This window comes from Eurosta solidaginis, chromosome 4, assembly GCF_040869045.1.
Source record: "Eurosta solidaginis isolate ZX-2024a chromosome 4, ASM4086904v1, whole genome shotgun sequence".
In the NCBI taxonomy this organism is placed as follows: Eukaryota; Metazoa; Arthropoda; class Insecta; order Diptera; family Tephritidae; genus Eurosta; species Eurosta solidaginis.
Window position 1 is genome coordinate 277,798,747 of NC_090322.1, and position 22,624 is coordinate 277,821,370.

The 22,624-nt window shown below is 34.1% G+C and overlaps 1 protein-coding gene across 19 annotated transcripts in view; it reads right to left on the reverse strand.

The window, feature by feature from the left end:
* LOC137247504 (uncharacterized) overlaps positions 1-22,624 on the reverse strand; it is a 95,780-nt gene that overhangs the window by 36,605 nt on the left and 36,551 nt on the right. For 18 of the 19 annotated variants that reach the window (XR_010951849.1, XR_010951848.1, XR_010951852.1 and 15 more), the window contains exons 2-3: positions 11,490-12,124; positions 8,717-9,482 (exon numbers count right to left, since the gene is read on the reverse strand). Coding sequence is in view for 14 of the 19 variants with exons in the window: in XM_067778474.1 (XP_067634575.1) it covers positions 8,717-9,482; positions 11,490-11,988 (1,265 nt within the window). In the remaining 5 variants the exon portion in view is untranslated. Of the gene's footprint in view, positions 1-8,716; positions 9,483-11,489; positions 12,125-14,128; positions 14,312-22,624 lie in introns of all 19 variants that reach the window. The other variant, XM_067778466.1, reaches the window with a different exon arrangement.

Consider the following 22,624-nt stretch of genomic DNA (forward strand, 5'->3'; position numbering starts at 1 on the left):
ATGCTGAGGCCACTTCATACCTCCTATCATATTGCAGAAACCTTTCTTCGAACGAATCTTGAAGTTAAAGACTTGGGGGTATACTTCGACTCAAAGTTTAATTTTAACACTCACGTCAGCTTCACAATTTCTAAGGCGCTTTCAATGCTTGCTTTTGTCAGACGCCATTCCGCAAACTTCTCTGACCCCTACACACTCAAAGTTTTATATACGTCCTTTGTGCGGTCCAAACTTGAGTATGCGGCTTTCATTTGGCGGCCCTACCACACAGTTCACATCAACCGCCTGGAGCGGGTTCAAAAAATCTTTATGCGCTTCGCGCTTATTTCATTACGTTTCTCTGAACCGATCCCGTCTTATGAGTCTCGATGCCAACTAATATCCTTATTATCCCTTAACAATCGCAGAATTCTTTTGGCCTCGTTGTTCATTTTCGATCTTTTCACGGGCAAAATTGACTGCGCGCTGCTTCTTGAAAGACTATGCTTAAATACTCCCTGTAGAAACCTCCGCCACTTTGAAATCTTTTTCATAGGGCTGAGTAGAACTGTTTATAACTCAAAAGCGCCTATTAACAGAGCCCTATCAGAAATTAATTGCTTCTCTAGTGTTTTGGATATTGATTTCTCCGACTCAAAATACGCTTTTCAACTTAAACTAAAAAATTACTTAATCTGTAATAATATAAATTCTTCTTGTTAATGTTCTCCATTGCTTAATATAAGCTGGTCTCTGTAATTTAGTCATAAGTGTCTGTACTAAACATTTGTTACTAGACTAAATAAATAAATAAATAAAAAAATATATCTTATCTGAGTGGTCACAAGAGAGGGCAATAATTTGTGCACGTAGTTGTGGCTGGCGATTTTATAGCCGAAACAACTAGTAACTTCTGGAAATCGAAGAGCCTAGAAGTATGCAGCGTAAACTATAAAAGCGGTGCAGGCGAGTAAGAAGTAATTCAGTTTGATTTGAGATTTGGATTAAGCGCTATCTAGCGAGCTATAGCAGTATTATTTTGAATAGTTTTCATTTGAGCTGTCAATCAGTTTGGTTATTAAGTAAGCTATTCGTTGCAAAGTACAAGTGTTATTGTGAAGTACTTGAATAAAGGCCATTTTGCATTATTACATACTGGAGTTATTTATTCAACAGTTTAGCGATACGAAATTAGCAGAGGGTTGCAAATATGAGGATTTGCAAGTAAATTCGTTACAATATGTATATAACTCCTCCACCCTTAAGATATTTGCGGCTCTGCAAATACCAAAATTTAATAACTAATTGTAATTATATATATATATTTTTGTTTTTAATATTATAAATAACAAATATGTATAACATGATAGCAAATTTTTCTTTATAACAATGTATTGATTCAAAGAATTTTTTGTTGTTGTTGTTTTTGTTTTTTGTAGTCTAAACAATATCTGTATTTTGGCCTTTATATTTGCGTTTCATTTGAGATTTGTAGTATTTCACATTTCTTTTATTGGATGTATCGATTACATAATTGCCTTCTTTCTTATAGTTGCTAAGCTCTTTGTATTTAGGTGTACATTTGGCAATTTGCCTATTCTTCACAATATTATCTAAATAACTACATTCTTCCTTTACATTTTTATTTATTTTGTTAATTTTATCAATTTTGTTTCGCTCATATTCTTTACCTAATTTTTCAATATATTCTTTATCAAAATTTTTTTGTATGAAATCGATTGGCCTCTTTGGAGTCGTTGTATGTATTGTGCGGTTATACAACGTAAATATTTCGAAAATTTTATCATCTAGGCTGAGAGATTTATTTTTTTTTATCAACTTCCATGATTCGTAAGTGTTCGTTTAGTGTGCCATGTAACTTTTCAATGTCAGAGTTGCCTGTTTTTAAATAAGGTGTTGTTTTGTGAGTTTCTATATTTTGTTCATTTAAAAATAGCTCTACTGCACTATGTAATATACATCTTTCGTTGTCAAAAACCAGTTTATCCATTTTACCCAAATACGAAATTCGTAGCTTTATTGCCTCTATAATTGAAATCCATGTTCTGTCATTTAACTTGTGATATGTCGCATATTTTGAAAATTTGTCAATTGCAGTCTGGTACATACAATTCCTAGAAGGATACCATATATCAATATGTACGATATCGTTAAAATGTGTTGGACGTTCACTTATTTGATAAGGAAATTTTATGGGATGCCTGTCATGTTTTGCAATTTGACAAATTTTACAATTATTAACAATCAACGTAATTAACTCAAATAACTTGGGATAAAAGATTTTAGATTTTAGCTCGAGAAAGATTTCACTAATACCTGGATGGTTACTTCGTGTATGTTCATTTTTAATAATAGTTAATACCTCATTTTTGTCACTTATGTCAATTAATCTTTTGTAAGATCTGTATAAAGTTACATTATTATTTTTGAAATTGCTAACATAAATTTCCTGAAATTTTATAAACAAACCATCGTCTTCGCAAAAAATACACATAAAGCCCTTTTCAATTAATACCTTTTCCATTAATTTTTTTAAATCGGAGCTGTTTGTGACAGTTATATAATTTTGACACTTACTATTTATTATCTTGGTAATAAAACATTCGTGCTTACCATATTCTAAATAAATTTGATTTTTATAGGAGTTTATGCTTTTATCAGTTATAAAAATATATCTCAAATTATCTTCAACCGCGCTGTGAATAGTTGCGGCAGTAGACCATCTATCTACCTCGTCCTCATCTTTACCAGGACTAACTTCGTTAGTAAAAACATCTACATGTTTGGGTTCATCATCTTTACGTAAATATCTACTCAAAGCATCCGCGACTGTATTGTCCTTTCCTTTTATATACGTAATATCAAAATCATACTGGTTTAATTGTATCTTCCATCTTTGCAACTTCATGTTTTGCTCTTTAATATTATGGAGCCATGTCAATGGCTTATGATCCGTTTGAACAATAAATTTCCTACCATAAAGATATGTTCGAAAACGCTTAATTGACCAAACTACTGCGAGCAATTCATTTTCAATAGTGGAGTATCGAATTTCGTGAGTGGATAATGTCCTAGAAGCATAGCTTATTGGATGATTATCCTGGGACAAAACAGAACCAATTGCGATGCATCTGTTGTTAAAACAAATGTTTTCGTAAAATCTGGTGATTTAAGTACAGGTTCATTAGTTATTAGTTGTTTTAACTTATCAATTCTCTATTTGTATTTTTAAATTAAACTTGCGAAGTGTGCTGAAAATGTTTTTGATCGAATCAACGTGCTCTTCAAAGCTTGTTGAGAAGATTAAAACATCATCCAAATAGACTACACATATTTTGTTGATGCAGTCTTTCAGTACAGTATTAATTAGTCTTTGAAAGGTAGCTGGAGCTGTTTTTAGCCCAAACGGCATACGCGTAAATTCATAATGCCCATTTGCGGTAGAAAAAGCAGTTTTAGCTTGATCATCAGGGTGAACTTCTATCTGATGAAAGCCCTTCGCCAAATCGATAGTACTAAAATATGACCACTTTCCTAGTTTATCAAACATGTCTTCCATGTTTGGGATAGGAAATTTATCATCTACAGTCTGCTCGTTAAGCTTGCGGTAGTCTATTACTATCCGCCATTTCATTTTGCCGCTATTATAGGGTTTTTTAGGCACCACCCACAACGGTGAGTTGTACGGGCTGGTGCTCGGAGCTATAATTTTTTTCCTCAACATTTCGTTTATCTGGTGCTCTACTTCCTCACGATGTATAATAGGATATCTGTAAAGCTTACAGTAAATTGGAGTATCTGTTCGCGTTACAATTTTATGTTTAACTAGGTTTGTGAAAGATAGATCTTCACCATCTTTATAAAAAATGTCTTTAAACGAATTTAAAACTGACTTTAAGACTTGTCTATCTTTTTGATTTAAATGATCCGAAAATAAATTTGTAACAGGATTTAAATATTTGTAGATTTTAGTTCTCTTCGAACAATTGTGCACATTTTAAACTGTTTATTGAACAAATCGTGACACTTTAATTTTTTTTTTCCCGACTGCGCCAATAAGGTAGTGGATTTTTGGTTCTGATTTATTTCACCTTTATTTTCCAACTGAACACATATTTTTTCTTAACGACTAATTGAGCTTAAACATTAAACTAAAAATAACGGTTTATGAAAGAGAGTGAGTTTAAATGAAAGTAAGAGAAAGTAAATTATAAACTACGTAAGAGTAAGTAACATAAAAACTAATTAAGAGAAAGTAGATTATGAAGAGGAGGTTGGAGATAGTACTTATATGTATATAACTATATTATTAAATCAGTTTTCGGGATGGACGGTGGTGCTGAGCAACGGAATTGATTATTAGTGCTGTCGGAATGGACGTGATTTCGAGCAGCTGATGTATATTTAACACACAACGAGTAGGGCTGCGATGTGTGAGAGGTTGGAAAGGACGTGATTCCAAGCCATCCGCCGAAAGTAACTGGAGCTGGTAACAGATTTAGTTTAACATGTTTATTTTGAAACAGTTATGAGTTCAAGGCAGTGAGCATATATTTTTTTATACTGTATAGTGTGTCACAAGTATCAATATTATTGCAGTGATTATTGAAATCTTGACACAGACAAAGAAGAGGTTCATGCATTTGAAAATTCGATCTACATGTAATTAAATATAGCGGTTGGAAATACCGAGAGGGCCTAAAAGGGACATTCTTCAATATATTTATTAGATAAATTTTCTCTAAGTTGGCTTAAAACTAAAGACGGGTTTACGAACACGCGGTGGCCTTTTAAAAATATTCGAATAATTCGATTAATCGAGTATTCGATTTTAGATTTTTGTACGATTACAAATCGAATTTCACTATTCGAATATTTTATTTTTTTCGATTATTCGAATAATTGCACACTAAACGATTATTGGATTTTCAACATCGAAGTTCCATTTTGTGTTCATACAAAAAATTACGTATACGCCATGCATGTACAACATATATGTATCTTCTTTTTCTTCTTTGTTGGATATTTATTAATTTAACCGATTAGTAGAGCCCTTAGAAGGGTGTGTCTCAAAAATGGTGTCCCCAAGTAAAGTTCCGATTCTGGTGAGAAAAACATAAGTAAGCGTCTTTGTGTAAATTTTAAAATGTGATCAAAAATATACATCTTTACCATTTTTGGGAACGTATTTGAAGTCATCGCAAATATCTTTACCTTCAAAAATAAAGTGAACGTCCGTATTTTTCCAAGGTGTCTTCCTGATCTTTCTACGATGAAAAGTACGCTCGAAATCGACCGAGTTGTAGTGGGTAACAATCGGATAGCATGAGAACGGGAGAAAAGTATTTAAATGCAATTTTCGACCACTTTGTATAAGGCCAAAGGATTAAATTTAAATCCGCATAATTAATCGCAAAAATGCAGACGGTCTTTTCGAATACATCCTTGAGTAACAAGAATCTAGTCAGTTTTTAGAGCCAGAGCATTTAGGGCCGGATACGCCAATTCATCAATAATGTACGCAGCATTACAACGACAGTATTTTGTAAGAGACAACATAATTGCAACCTCGTATATCTTTTGATCAAAGAAACCTTAAATGATGCAAGTGGGCTAAAATTAGTAATTTATGCCCCTATTGCCGTTTACAACTCAAATTAGTAGGGTTGTAATTAAAACAACTCAACTTTAAGACAACTTTAAGACAACTCAACGCCTGTTGTATTACGAATTACAACTTATTTCAGTTGAAGTTGAATTGAGTTGCCAACTTCAGAAAGTGACGATTTCCACAGCTAATCAATTTGTGGAGGAAATTTAAGCATTTACATAATAAAAGCAAAACGGACATTATATGAAAATCTATTTTATAATGGCGAAAATGTTGGTGATTGATATGTCGCGAATACGAAAAACATTCGCGTGATCATTCCAATCCCTTGGAACTACCAATCACCAAGTAAGAAAATGTTTAAGTGACAAATGATGAGCTTCTCATGAAGTTATTTTGCAGATTTGAAAGGAAGCATTTTGCTCATTACTAAACAAAGTTAAGGACCATTTCCGCATTCCGTGTTGGACTGATTTTAGATATTTTTGAGGAGCATATTTGTGCGAAATGGATTAAAACCCAAACAGCAACAATTGTATTTTACTCTAAAACAGGATTCCCAGGAGTAGTGATTAGTATCAATGGGACTAACGTTCGCATAATTTCAACTATTTTGGCTGCATCCGAACTGCGGCCAGCCTCGTCCAACTTTGGAAGGTCGGAAATTAAAACTTTTATTTCTGTCAAAAATATTTACAAAAATTCACAAAATGGCCCGAGGGTCCGAAATATGAGGCCCGTTCCACAGTTTTTTTTTTTAAATAACCCTGGGTGGGTCCAACGCCTTTCTGCGTTAGTGTATACAAAAAATCTGGCAAAATACAACATAAAAATAAAAATAAAAAAATAAAAATAAAAATTTGAACCGAAATGATATGACAGAAATTAAATTTTTAATTTTTGTTTTCGGATTCTTGAATCGGAGGTCGAAACGTGTCTTTTGATACCAACTTTGAAAATTTTTGTTAAAAATTAGGTGGTGAACCGTCTTGTAAAACGTTACATTTTTCAAAACAACTGCAAAATTATATGAGACAACTGTTAGTAATCAGTGTAAGATTTTGGCGTCTTTGACAACTACACCAACACAAGGTTGTAAACGGTAATGCCACAAAAAGTTGCTAGACTAGACAACTCAACCGACATTTTTTTGGCAGGTTGAGTTGTAATCTGTAATAGGGGCATTAGCTATTTTGTGATTTTTATTTTTCCAACTGCCGGAGCAGTGAACACGAAAAGAGAATAAAACTGAGCCGTAGCTTAAAATGTGATAGAAAAGCTTTGGCTTTACCATTGTGGTCTATTTTGGGGGCCTTCCGGGCCATTTCTTAATACTTTCGAGGGTTTGAAATTGTTGCCACAGTCATCGTAAAATTATTCCGGGATAACCCTAAATAAACCAAAAGATCATTGCAAAAAGGACCAAAAATAGACCTTGAGGTGATCCCAAAATTACGCTCGAATGATCTCCAAATGACCTGTTAGTACACTGAAATATTCCCATTAATATTACGACATGGCCAGAAGTTGACCCCATAATTACCCCAGGGGGCCCCAAAATAATCTACGACATCATATCGACGTTGACCCGAAGTGAACCCTAAATGACTTGGGAGTATCTTGAAATAGGTCCCAAGATCATCAGGAAATGGCCATGTATTTACCTCAAAATGACCAGGGAGACCCACGAAATTGTCCCCAAATGATCTTAAAATTACCTGAAACAGCTCCCAAAAGCATCCCGAAATTACCCAAAATTATGCAGTAGCAAAGCATTTTTTTTCTCTGCTACTGCTGCTCTGGAGCAGCAATCACAAACTTTGGTTTAAAATTAAAAATAATGAGTTTTTACGCTTAAAGTTTACCGCTGTATATTATAACATTCGAATAATCGTTCAGCAGCGATTATTCGAATATCGACAACGGGCAACTATTCGAATAATCGACGATATACGATTATTCGATTTAAACTAACCGAATTCGGAAAATCGAATATTAGAGCATTTGAATAATTCGAATATTGGTATATTGTTGGTCCCAAAATGTGATGATTCCATTAATAAGTTTAACCAGTTGCATAGCATCAATTTCAATTTATTTCAGATTTATTTTAACTTTAGCAAGTATTTACAGATCATCACATCTATGCTAAATTTAAATGCTTAGCTATATTTTCCAAATATTCTTCGGGACTATAGTTTTCCCTTACCTTAACCATACTTTCAATACATTTTCCTTGTTTTGCCAGCCGCCGACGTTTATCACGTTTTTCACCAGTTAGCACCTTTTCTATTTTGTTTTCTACCAGAACTTGTTCTTTTATCAAGTTGGATGTAATATTAAATATACAATATCATGGTAAATGTTGTCCAACCAAACTGGAAAGTCGGCGATGCCATACCTCAACATTATTTTGTGTTCGGGGAAACTTTTCCAAAACGTTTTCGTAAACGGTCGAGTAGTTGGGAGCATATTGGAGCTTCAAAAACTAGCCCATAGCCGATCCAACACAGGTTACGCGATCCCCAGTATTTCTACGCAGAACACCTTTCTGCGTAGGCGGCTTCCGGCCGCGCTAAAAAAATTAGCCTGGGCCGAGTCACTGCTACGCGATCCCCAGTATTTTTGCGCTGAGCTTAATTAACCATACATAGGTTCTATCTTTTTTTTTTCGAAGAAACAATATATGTATTAATTGAAATAAAATAATAGTCCTTTTAAGTATGGACTTATTCAAGAAATAACATTTATTTTTGTATGGAGAGTATCGGAATTTCCGTATTTTGATTTGTGTGAATTTTGATTTGTCTGTATTTTGGTGTATCTAGATTTCGATTTCGATATTGTGAGTGTCTCCCATTTCTTCGTTTTTTTTTTTTTAATTCGGCAAACGGTTTTTTCGACAAAATATGATTTCGATATTGTGAAAAATTAAAAATTTCTGTTGTCTGTTTCAGCTTTAATGTAAATATTAAAGGCTGTGGTTTTCAGGGGCTGTTTGGGCGTCCAAACGAAATTTTTAAGCTTGGTGCCGAGAGAAAAAATGGTATTTTAATTTTTTGAAATGCACTTATATACATACATGCAAATATTAATAAAACTTACCCATTACTATTGGAACTGATTGTTCGCCTCCGGCCGCTGCCACCAATAACCGGCGTGACGTGCATCATTTGAGACGCAACTGCCGCTTGTTGTGCTGACATCATCTGCAAATAGTGACTTCCAGTCGTACCTTGTCGCGATGGCGACTGATTACCACCAATGCAATTCATTGTATTGACGTCCTCGATGATCATGTCGCCATCATCTCCATTATTTAGAAGCGATTTGTTAGCTGCAATTTTATGTGAAAGTGAAAAACTGCGTATGCGCGTATGCGTATCATCAATTTTTCTACACGTAACGGGTGGTGGGGTAAGAGGTTCTGAAGTTTTATAACGTATTGAGGAATTTGAAGGTGCAGATGTGCTGTTGATCAGCGAAAATTTTGATGATATTGTCACTGATTGATGTTGTTGATGTGTTTGTTTTGGTATGCTTATCGCTTTGGATGTTGCATCACCAAGTGTCGCTGCTGGCGATGCAACACGCAAACCATCATTCAGCAACATTTGTTTATTGGCAGCAGCGGATACGACAATAATATCGCCACCACTGCCACTATCAACAAGTCTAAATGTTTTTGTTTTACTATTATATTGACTACTACAATTCCCCATACTGTTTTCCTCGTGCATTGGCTGTGGGGGAGTTTGTTGTTGTAGTTCTTGCTGCTCGTTTAAAGTATGAATAGTTTGTCTTGGCGGGTATAATACGGCGAGCCCATTGTGCTTCGTGGATGAATTTGAATTTGAGGAAAATGCATCCTCTACAAAAATAAATATATATGTAAATAAAACAAAATTAGAAATTTAAACAAATCAAAATGTACAAAAAACCAATATCAATACATATTATAAATGTATTTATGTGTGTACGTACATAGTATGTAAATAATAAAATCAAAACTATTTGTAAATTATAATTTGATGATGTCAGCGTAATGGAAAAAGGTAGCACTAAATAATACATTCAGAATAGGGAACGAGTTGAGACGACTTTTCGCCATCGATTTTTTTCACAATTGAGGAGTTGGGTGCAACAAGGGACGAAGGGTCAAGCTTATATCCACACCAAATAATTTTTTTTATATCCCGGAAACTTACTTCGTGGCATTGCAAAATGTGCTCCCGATTTCGCTAAAACTTTATATTTGATCTTTTTTATATAGGGGACATACAAAAATTTCATTGTCGTACCAATGCTGCTTCTATGTTACGTGCAAAAAGATAACATCTATCCCCAATTTATCTCGCCATTTTTGGCGAAAAATTTGAGAAATTGATTTTGTCAGCATACATTGGAAAGATTATATATGAAATTTACTATATATTATGAAAATGTTACAAAAAATACAATAGCAAAACTGCTATATCCCCTCAAATGTTAAAACACGAAAGTTTAATTTTCAGAGAAGATCCCTTTTTGCACCCAACTCCTCATTTTAACACACATAACATGTGGATGTATGTACATATGGGTGTTCCTATCCTGTCACACTCTTGTGTTGCGTTGGGTCAGAAATTATGTATCTTTTGTTATAAACGATATACGTAGCCGTATATTCAAAGCAATTTCAAATATTTTCATAAATGATAAACAGCACTTAAAGTTGCTGTTTGTGAATGGTTGATTCAGGAATATACAAGAATCAATTTTGTCTCTGCAGCAATCATGGTTCAACTATATGGTTGGCTCGTCTCTACAGCAACAACATACCTTTGTTCACATTTGTCAAAATCAAGTCAAGGGCGGCATCTTGCCCCGGGCGCTACGCACAGGGGGGCGCCAAATGCCTTCTTGGATAATTTGTATTTTTATTGTAACTGCAGTGTATATGTGTATAGTAATAATAACAAAACCTTGGTGCGGTTAAGGTTAAGTGGTTTTAGGTCATCGCGTCAAAGATATGCTATTTAACAGCAACCGCTGTATTATAGATAGGCAACCCATGAGTAACTAGCAAATCAACTTGTTTTCTCAATCAATTATCTTCATCTCATTCGTCGAACAGTTGAAGGTAGATTGGCGTATGCCCATCTATTGGTTGTGAAAAGTTTGTCTTTTGAACGTAACCCCAAAGGAAATTTTTGTTCGCATCCAAATTAAAATTATGTTATTAAATAATAGCTGTTTTTGTTTACATGTATATACATATGCACTTAAACTTAACATGGACTGCTAAGTGCATAACTTTATATACACTTGTGAAATTGTTGCTAAAAAAATAGTACTGCTAAATTTCAGGGCCCGTATCGTGTGTTACAATTCGTATCGAAATCAAGTTTTCACTCAAACATTAAATCGAAATAGCTCTGAAACTATGGACTTCGCGTACTAGTTGCACTTATAATTTATCATAATTTGTATAAATAGATTAGCAGTTTCATATTTATAAATTGAGTGAAAAATGGATTCCGCTACGAATCGTAACATCGTAACATACGATACGGGCCCAGAAAAAATTATACTCAGTTGCAACTGAAATTTGTCTCGCCATTTTATCTCCACTTCTATGACCGAACACTGCCGCGAGTCTAAAATAATTGCCGAAAATGTATATGTTAATACATTTAAAAAAAAACTGCTAATAATAACCATACGTAAAAGTTCAACTGGACGCACACAGCGCTGCCTACTATTTATTGGATATCCCGGCCCTTATCTGAAAATTTTAAGGTCGCAAGAAAAACCTTCCAACAGTTTCCTTTATTTTAAATATTGAAAAATCCTTAACTTAATAACGCATTAAAACATGCACTAAAATCAAACTTACCGGGAATGCCTGCTTCCGTCGCTGTCTCATCATTTGTAGCAATTGGGGAAAATGATGATATTTTAGAAGATTGAGTAATACCCTTTAAAGTTGTTATGGCTCCACCAACATTGATGTTTGTAAACTCATAATCAGTCACGTCTTTGTTGTTATTTTGCTTAGGATGATTTTTTTTCGTTTCAACTACCAATTGGTTTCCATTTGGGGAATTGCTGTTGTTAGTTATGATCACCCCGTTGGCAACATGATGAAATCTGGCACTTGCAGCTGGTGCAGAAGATGAGACTTGCTGACATAAATCCGTTGTGTTTCGCGCAGTTCTTGTATTTATAACATTGTTGCCACAAACACCGCTCGCTATATCAAAACCCGTAGAACATTGACCGACATAACATAGCTCTACAATATCATTTGAAGCCGTTATTGGGGATCTCTTTAATTTCTCTTGATGCTCAATATATTGAGCTGCATCTAATAATACTTTTAACCCTGTCGACATAGCAATTTAAAGAAGTTCAACTGGATGGTACTTATTTAAAAATAGTGATATTTCAATCCAATGGAAGAGATCAATACACGTCAAAATGTCCAGTTAAATATGTGAAGGCAAAATGTCCAGATTTGAATTGTCAAAACTACAACAAATATAAAAAAGGCGATAGTTAAAATAGAGCATTTGTTGGCCAAATCATGGCTGTAATTTTAAACCTATTAACTGCAACCCGGTTATCGGGCTTAACCCAATTATCTAGTGTTTTTGCTGCTGGTGAAAGGAGGGATATTGATCGATGTGACTGTTATTTACTAGTTTATTTGTTCCACAGATTTAAACAAGGAGTCATACCCCAAAGAAACAACGCTGGTCATAATACATATAAAAATTCATGGTTTTTTAATTAATTACAGCTTTTTTGATTGATAAATCATTGAAAATTATGTCAATAACCTGTAATTAATTTTAAAACATTTTTTATTTTGACTATGACTGTGCGCCCTTCTTTTATTATACCCTGCTGCAACTGTACACAGCACATTATAACTTTAATCAGATAACAGTGGCTTGTATTTATATAAAAGAATCGAAATAGATATGGACTTATATACATTAAAATGATCACTGTCGAAAAATTTGGATTGAAACATGTCCGGCCGTCCGTTCTTTACCAGGGACTTTGTATGATGAAATATTTTAACTAATGATTAACATAAAACTTAAAGTATTAGGATCGCGGGTTCGAATCGAGCTCAAGGCCTAACAATAATTTTGTATCATTATTATTGTTATGATAAATTTTTTCTTAATTGAAAAAATTTTTAAATTAGAATAGAAGAAAGAAAAAATTTAGACAACTGCCAAAGCTCGTTGTATAGATCCATTTCGGGAACTGCTAAATTCCTTCATCGGCAACGTTTAGGCGCCGCTGCTATAACCATTCAGCCATCACAGCGGTTTTTTGTTTGTCTTCATTAATCTTACTTCTATTCTGGTTCGTGCCAATTGATATTCACAACACTGCGACATCTGTTGCAGAATGGATGTGAAAATTGGACTTGTTTGATGGCAATGCCGCCATAGTGTCATATTTTATTGACACTTTTTCCCCGTGCTCTGGGATGTATTAACAATTTTGGCACGAACCAGAATAGAAGTAAGATTAATGAAGACAAACAAAAAACCGCTGTGATGGCTGAATGGTTATAGCAGCGGCGCCTAAACGTTGCCGATGAAGGAATTTAGCAGTTCCCGAAATGGATCTATACAACGAGCTTTGGCAGTTGTCTAAATTTTTTCTTTCTTCTATTCTAATTTAAAAATTTTTTCAATTAAGAAAAAATTTATCATAACAATAATAATGATAAAAAATTATTGTTAGGCCTTGAGCTCGATTCGAACCCGCGATCTTAAAATCAGTAGGCCGATATAACAACAAAAATTGTTAAAGTATTAGGGTTATTCGACCTATTGTGGGTTCCAGTAAGAAATAAAAAGATGGTAATTATTCCACTGTTGCGGCCCTACGTTTCGCTAGCCGTCCTAGCTTCTTCAGGGGCGAAGTCTATTTATTTTCAACAATAAAACATAAGAAATAATTACATTAGTTTTTTGGTCACAATATAATCACAAGAAGCTAGGACGGCTAGCGAAACGTAGGGCCGCAACAGTGGAATAATTACCATCTTTTTACTTCTTACTGGAACCCACAATAGGTCAAATAGCCTAAAAACAAAATAATAAAACTTAAAGGTTACTTAAATATAAACTACATCCTATTTTAAAAATAATAAAAATCTGTCAAAGTTTTAAAGAAACTTTTGTAACTGTTATTCGTCGACATGCTGCAAAAGAAATTTAAAAAGACCGTATACGAACATATGTTAATATTATATTATTTATACTTTTTAACATTTTATGGCCAGTAAGAAAATAATACCACGTTTTTTCCAGAAATAAACTAGGTCCCTAGGAAACCTAATGTATACTAAATTTTAAAGAGGATTTTTCCTACTTCGGCCAATCATTAAATTTAAATAACACTGGCGATGATAACCCTGACCCTACTACCGACTGTAGTAGCTCCCAATCATGCAGTGACAATAACTTTGGGTTTAAATGTCCCTATAAATGTATAACCACCTACCACATATATTTTATAAATAGTTTCCATCTTATCCCGAATTGCACGAACTTAAATTTTACAAATTAGCCACATATTCGATATCGACACTCGAAAACTTGTCGGAAATGGCATTTAAACTAACTAGTGTAGTGTAAACAGCCAACAATTTCAATGCCAAATGAGTAAACCAGTTAATGTGCTACCCTGTAACAAAAAGAGTCTAAATTTTAATCAACACAAAAGGGGCATTTGCTAATTTTTGCTGACAGCGCAATTCACACGATTTAATACAGATGTGTGTACACCACACGACTAAACCAAATTTGCATTTAGGCAAATTTGCTGACATTGCATTTCCCACAGACGTAACAACTCAACACAGTAGGTAGGTACATATTTGTGTCGATTTGTATATAGGTATGTAAGTATGTATATTTAAAGAAAACATGTATGTAAGAATATGTTTAGAACAATTTAGTATAAATAAGCTAACAATATTTGAATAAAGGTTCATTCACTCATTCACACTTACACCTCACAAACACTCTATTCATTTTACGCCTTTTATACTAGACATGAGAGATAACTTTTGTACTCCGAGAATCTCCGTTTGTCCCACTGTGCGTCGCCTAAAACTTGTCTTCAAACACTTTCAACAAAGTACCCGGATACGAAAACTACCCAGTTCTTAAAAAGTATCCTGTCCTGAAAAAGTAGTTGGAACTTAAAAAAGTGTTCCGTTGTTATACATATGTACATGTAGTGCTGGATGTAGGACACAACACTGGTGACAGGCAACTCCGACGACCGACAACACTGATGACAGATTATACTGAAAATGAACGAACTGAACGAAGCTTGACATAAAACGACCTACATTTGAATATTGACGAATACGAACGAACAGTTGAAGTTGGAAAGAGCATAGGACTATCGGAAGAAGACGCCACTGAGTGCAATTACTTATTAATTCTTAAATATAAAACATTAACTACTAATTTAACCATTTAATAATAATCAAATGAAATGTGATTAATAAACTTTTATATTAACTTTATAAACATATGTGCGTGTGATTATTTATCTTTGGTGAGTGAGTTTTGTACCAATTCGACTCTAAGTCCTACAAAAAGTGGGGGCTCAACCGAAAATATCAAGCAGCGAAAAGAAAAGTGCAAATATGATTGAAATAATCAGTAAAACGGCACAGTGAAACTTTCAGTTGATGGTGAAATACACACCTGTACCCTTAAATCTAACAAGACACCGAAAGAAGTAAAGTCTAGTGATGGAAAACTATCGATGGCACTATCGATAGTATCGATAGTCGGGCACCATCGCCGTCATCGATAGTTTGGGAAAACCATCGATAGTTTTTCGACTTTTGTTACCATGCCTAAATTTTTTTAAAACACGAAAACATGGATAAATTTGTGATTAGAACCAACGAAGGTAAGTTAAATAAAGCATACAAATCTTGCGTTTTAATTTTATTTTAACGCAATACCATTATTGTAGAAAATGAGTTCCCTGTTACAAATGCCGATTCGGCCGAAGTTGAAGCCACTGACGAACCTGGCGGAAATGGGAGGATTAAGGGGCTATCTTTGGTAAATATTTATAATTCCTACCGTTTGCATGAAGATGTTAAAACGTTTATCTTAAAGGTGTGGAAATATTTTAAAAAGTCTACCGACAAGAAGTTGGCTAAATGTCTTATATGCCAAAAAGAATATAGGACAAGTGGCAACACGTCCAATTTGCGTGACCATTTGAAGAGAATGCATCCCAACATGGAAAATGAAAATGATCGTTGCTCAAGCAGCTCCAGTAGCATCCTATCATCAATGCGCTCAATAGACTCGCATTTCAAAAGGGGTGCAGAATATGATCCTACATCATCGCGAAAAAAAGAAATTGATAAGGCTTTGGCTAGACTAATTGGAGTTGACTTGCAGCCTTTCAGTATTGTTAATGATGAAGGATTTAGAGCCTTTACAAAAATACTAGATTAGCGGTATGTGTTACCGAGCAAAACCACTTTAAAAAACGTACATATACAAAATATGTATAATCAATTCCGGTCAAAGCTGCCTGATTTGCTCTCCGCTGTTGAGTATCTCGCTATAACAACGGATTGCTGGACTTCGGCCGCCACGGAAAGTTACATAACAGTATCGTGTCAATTTATTGATCCAGACTTTAGTATGCGAACGGCAGTACTATAAACTATGAACTTGAAGCCACTAATCACAACGCTGACAACATTGCCAAATCTTTGCATGATATTTTTATTGACTATGATATTTTGGATGAGGTTACATACATTGTTACTGATAATGCTTCTAATATGACTAAGGCGTGCGAAATTTTGAAAAAGAAGAATGTTCCATGTTTGGCCCACACTTTGAAGTTGGTAGTACAAAATAGTCTATTGCAAGACAAGAACAACATACATCTGGCTCCTCTGCTACAAAAGTGTAAAACGATTGTCACATTCTTTAAAAAAAAGTTCAAATGCAACTGAACTGTTTAAGAAGGCTCAAAATACCGAGACCCCTCTGAAACTTATACAAGAAGTTGCAACACGCTGGAATAGCTCATACGCGATGATCAAACGAATATTGGAAACAATAGATGCCATTTCATCGGTTTTAATGGCAAATAGAAAAGCACCTGAACCGTTTACCGAGGAAGAAATGGTTACGCTAAGCAAGTCGAGAAAATACTCTCGCTTTTTTATACATTGACGGTTAGGTGTTCCGGAAACGGGCTAACAATATCGCCTATAATTCCTTTGGTCAATGGGCTTTACCGAAATCTTTGCGAAATGGAAACTAAAATAGACATATATGTTTTAATTATTTTTTGCTGTTTAAAAAACTAAAAATCGCTATATTTACCCTAACCAGATAACGATACCGCTTTACGTTTGTGTAAAAGTTTAAAAGAAGGGGTTGTAGAACGTCTCTTTCCATACGAGAAGAGAACCGCAACTAAAATTTCAACACTACTGGATCCTCGTTTCAAGAAAAAGGCTTTCATCTCAATCCTGGACGCAAACTCAGCTGCTATGCTTCTTGAATCAGAAATGAACTGTATAACACCTTCAGTGAGCGAACGGCCGATCGAAAATATTTCCCAACCCGGACGTGATCCACTATTTCAATTCTTAGAAGATGCAAGGAATGAAGAGGTGACATCCCGAAAAGTAGACAATATAATCATAAAAAGACAATATCTTGAAAGACCCAATTAAATTCAGAGTGCGAATATTTTCGATTTTTGGAAGGTATATATTTTCTAAAACAGACGAAACAGACTAAAGCCTAAAAATATGGATAAAATAATTTTTCTCAATAAAAAACATTGGCTTTCTTGAAATACAAATCAAAATAATTGGGGTATTCACAAAATATTGTAAAGTATTATATCATTGTATAGTTTAAAACCGCTTTTATCAGCATTGTTGTTTATTGTACATAACTTGAATATCGCCGTACAGCTGGCTTTCGTCGCTATTCAAATTTTTTACAGCAAACAACAATGCTGATAAAAGCGTTTTTAAACTATACAACGACACAACACTTTACAACATATAGTGAACTCCCTAAATAGAAGTTAAGCGTTTATTTAAAAACACATACAGACATATGTATATATGTAATATACATATACGAAGTAAATGAAATGTAGATACATATGTATGTAGGTACGTTGAAAACCTTTTTGAAAAACACAATGTATATTTACCCTTCTCAGAATAGTTTTTAAAATAAAAACATACATAAAATTAACAATAAGTGTTTATTAGCAATATTATTTCAGAAATCAACTTTATAATTTTTGCTATATTCATACATGAACTTCGCATAGTCAACTTAAGAAAACTATCGATAGTTTATTCGATAGTCAATCTCAAACTATCGCAAACTAGCGATAGGTCTGACTATCGATAGTTTTCAAACACTAATAAAGTCGCCATCAAACGACAAAGCAGTAAAGAGACGCCAGAAAACAGCGAAGTAGGCGTCAAAAGCCAGAGCAGCAAAGCCTAAGATTTGCGACGTTGTTACTACATTAGCGGCGTTCATCATAATCCGCATATTTCAAATTAAAACCAGTACAGCTGTATTAGTAAAATTTCAACTAAGCACCAAACCAAAAATAGCGAAGTCGGCGTCAGGAAGCATCGTAGAAGGTTCAAGTTGGTTTACCCGTAGTGGTTAAATTTCGAGACGCCAAAAAGCAGCGAAGTCGACGTCGAACTGCAGCGCAGCGCACCGAAGTCAGCAACAACCAAGATCTTTCAGAGGACGCAGCATTCCATGTTCAAATCGTAACCGACGTGACACTTCGAGTAAGAAGCAAAATTGTCAAAAACCGAAGACAAATGTAAAGAGGCTATCGAAAAAAGTCGTAAGTATAGAATGAGAAAATACGAAGAACAGATGTAAAGATATTGCAAGTGGAAAGAGAAGAGCATAGTGTAGGTACCTATACAAGTGTGTCAACTAAGCGATAAACGTCAAAACTACAAACAGCCTCGCTCACCTGATGCAAATCTCAGGTCTAGAGTTGTATTTTTGGTACGTAAGAGTACTTCAAGCTGAGTTGCATTTGATAGTTTAATAAAACTTTGTAGTATTTACAGATGAAGTAGTTGGATATATTTTCGCGGAAATAAGAATACTAGAAGATTTGTAGCCTGCAACAATGCGGAAACATACGGAAAGCAAAATTTATTTAAATTAGAGTCAAAATATAAACCGCCAAACGTGTAACATGGAAAACTTTCACTTCTAAGGCTGTTTACACAAATGCGTAAGAGCAAAATTATATAAACGCTTTGGTCGCTTCAAAGCAAAGATAACGAACGTACGGCATTTCATTGTTTTTCGTATGGCGTTTTCAAAGCGTAGGCACGCAACCAAAGCATTTATGTAAATTTTTCGATACTTCGCCCGACAGATGAATTAATGAATGCAACACAACACAAGCGTCTGTGTAAATCCGCCTTAATTTTTGTAGCTGTGAAAGTCTCCTGCAAATAAAATGGTGCTGTAAGTGCAAACAAATCAAACTCCTATATGACACTACTTCATTTTCTATGTATTTTTCTTGTATTTTCTCTTATATTTTTTGTCGAGGGAGCCAATAAGGTTTCAGTACTGGTATAAGTGTGTAAACTATATTCAAAACAACTAACGAAATACAAGAAACATACAACGTAGTTCATTAAAAACAAACAAGCCAGTTTGTATTTAGATATGGTTTTTTGACAATAGGCCGTTTTTTCTTTATTTTTTCTGACAAATGAAAATTTAGTTTTTAGTTTAAAAATTTTGTGCATAAAAACACAACTAAATTCAAAATGTAAATTGTGTATGCAAATGAGTTTTCAATAAGTGTACATTTGTCAGTTTTTCATAGTTAAGGAATTGACCTCCAGATTCTTTTGTTACACAAATATAGTGAACATGGGTACAGAAATTCAAATTAAAATGTTTTTCACAATAATTTGAAAAACTCTACGTTTTCTCTGCTTTTTAGACTTAAAGGAGTCACCCCGCGTAATGAATTAAACTTTTGATGACAATCAATAACTCTGATCTGAACACTTTTCGCCATTATTTATTACTTTTGTTCTTTTCTACATTGCGATTTATCTTTTTGTTGTACTATAAAAGATCCTAGATCTTATTGTACTAATACTATTTCTGCAATAAATGATTATGATGATGATGATGATATAAAATTAAAATGCTGTGGAACAGGAGCAACACTTTTGTGACTACATAAACCCTGTTTCAATCTTTTACGTCTCTGCACAGAACCCTAATTGACCGTTTTCAACCGAAACAAAAATGACAACCCAGATTTTCCCGTTATGCTCACTTAAGCGAGCGCCTGTCAGAAAGAAGTCAACACACTTGTACTTGTACACTATGGAGAAGAGAAAAATAAAGCTGTAAGCACAAACGTAGAAAAATTTAAAGCATTGTTTACTATATAGTTTGGCAGCTTAATTCGAGGTTATGTTGCGAATAGAGTGGAAGGCACTCGCAGGCCGTGAAAATAGGCACTCGAATGGAGTGGAATGAAGAACAGTAGGAAGACCAGAGTTGTATTGGATCAATCATTGCATCAATATTAAAGATAAATTTAGAAAAAATAATTAAATACTTGAGTATAAGCAAACATTTTCTTCCAATTACTGCAATTAAGGTGTCCTAGATGCTATTTATTCCAAAATTATAACATTTTATGTCTGTTTAAAAATTTAACTTAAATTTCCCTAAGATTTCCGTAATATGGCCATTAGTGATGTTTGTGTGTGTGTGCAAATTTTGAGCGATCAGCTGTTAGTTGCGCTACTTGGTAAAGTTTACAATGATTTAAAGTTGTGCAAACGTAGAAAGGCTCAAGTGAGTGAAGTTGTATTAACAAAACTAATTCTTGTTAAATAAATTAAAATGCTTCAGTAGCTAAGTTGTACAAAAACTGTGGGTTAAAAGTAGTTTAAAGTTGATAATGTTGTAAAAAGAAGTTTCAAGTTGATAAATTGGTAAAAGAAGTTTTAAAGATGAAATAAGACATACGAAAAAGAAGAAGTAATAAGAAGAATAGCTCGATAAAAGAGTAAAGTTGAAAATAAATAAGAAGAGTGAAGAGTTTAAGTTGAGACGAAATATGTAAGTAGAATTGTGAATTCGAAAATACGTAAGAAGAAAGGAGAAAGAGAATACATTTTTCGTAGCTATACAAGGTAGAAGCTGAATAAAAAGTAGACAAAGAATTTCGCACAAAGTGAGGTGAATAAATCAAATTCTAATCAGACTTTGTATGTAAAAGAAATTCTTAAACTATAAGTTCTGATAGAAAGATATCACATTAAAGGAAAAGTTGATTTACGAATTCAAATACTAAGAAGTAGGCCATGATACAAAAAAGAAGGTAGTTCCACTCAAAATTTTTTGACGTATTTGGGGATTTTTGAAGTTTCATAATGTTTGTTGTTTTGCCAGAAGCGTTGCCATACCGTTACTGTTTAAGGCGAAATTGTGTGTTTTCGAGATGGAAATTTCCTTTAGGCTGAAAACGCGACGGTCATCTGAGACAATAATAATACGCTTTAGCACGGTTTATGTGCATATATATTGATTGAGAATACAGTAAAACATGCGGACTTGTAGGCAATTTATTAAGAAATTGCGGTGTCGGTTTATAAGGACATCCCTTGAGCAAGCAATTGACAAACGTGTATGTTTTGTCAAAACGTTCTGAGCAAACGTACGGACACTTAAGAAGGCTATATTCCCTTGCTTTGCATACTTCGATCCATGTTTTTTCCACCAAAACAATTTTCGGGAGCTCGAAAAACTTATTAAACACCTTTTCTATGCTGATATTTCGTGTTAAAATATTTCCAAGGCATGGGGCTAATTTTTTTTTCTGCTTCCATAATACAAAAAATGAAGGTAGTTCCATTTAGTGTGACGTTAGCCACTTGACTTTTGCGGGGACAATGACAATTTCACCAAAAACAAGCTACCAGATTGAAAAATGTTACGAATTTTTGTAATTTTGATGGATTTCATATTAACGAATACGAATAAATTACTTTCATAGGTATTTTAAATAAAAAAGAAAAAAAATGAGCCCCATGCCTTGGAAATATTTTAACACGAAATATCAGCATAGAAAAGGTGTTTAATAAGTTTTTCGAGCTCCCGAAAATTGTTTTGGTGGAAAAAACATGGATCGAAGTATGCAAAGCAAGGGAATATAGCCTTCTTAAGTGTCCGTACGTTTGCTCAGAAAGTTTTGACAAAACATACACGTTTGTCAATTGCTTGCTCAAGGGATGTCCTTATAAACCGACACCGCAATTTCTTAATAAATTGCCTACAAGTCCGCATGTTTTACTGTATTCTCAATCAATATATATGCACATAAACCGTGCTAAAGCGTATTATTATTGTCTCAGATGACCGTTGCGTTTTCAGCCTAAAGGAAATTTCCATCTCGAAAACACACAATTTCGCCTTAAACAGTAACGGTATGGCAACGCTTCTGGCAAAACAACAAACATTATGAAACTTCAAAAATCCCCAAATACGTCAAAAAATTTTGAGTGGAACTACCTTCTTTTTTGTATCATGTCATGGAAGTAGGCAGTGAATTTATAAGAAGAAACCAATAAAATAGGAGTGGTGAATAAGAAATATAAGCAAATGAATTGAGGCTGTGAAGAATACATTCTAATAAGAAATATATTAATTGTTAAAATTCAAGAATTACATTTGATTTGTTCTTAAGCCAACGCGAAACCGATACAAAAAGAAAAGAAAAAATTATTTAAATGTGAAATTAATTGCATGATTAAAAAGATTTGACCAAATTTTGTTTTGCAGTTAGGTTGATCACTCAAAGTTTAATCATAATTTTAGAATTTAGCGTTCAATTCATACTTAAAAATGGACGTTGACCAAATAACGACGCTGACAGTTAACG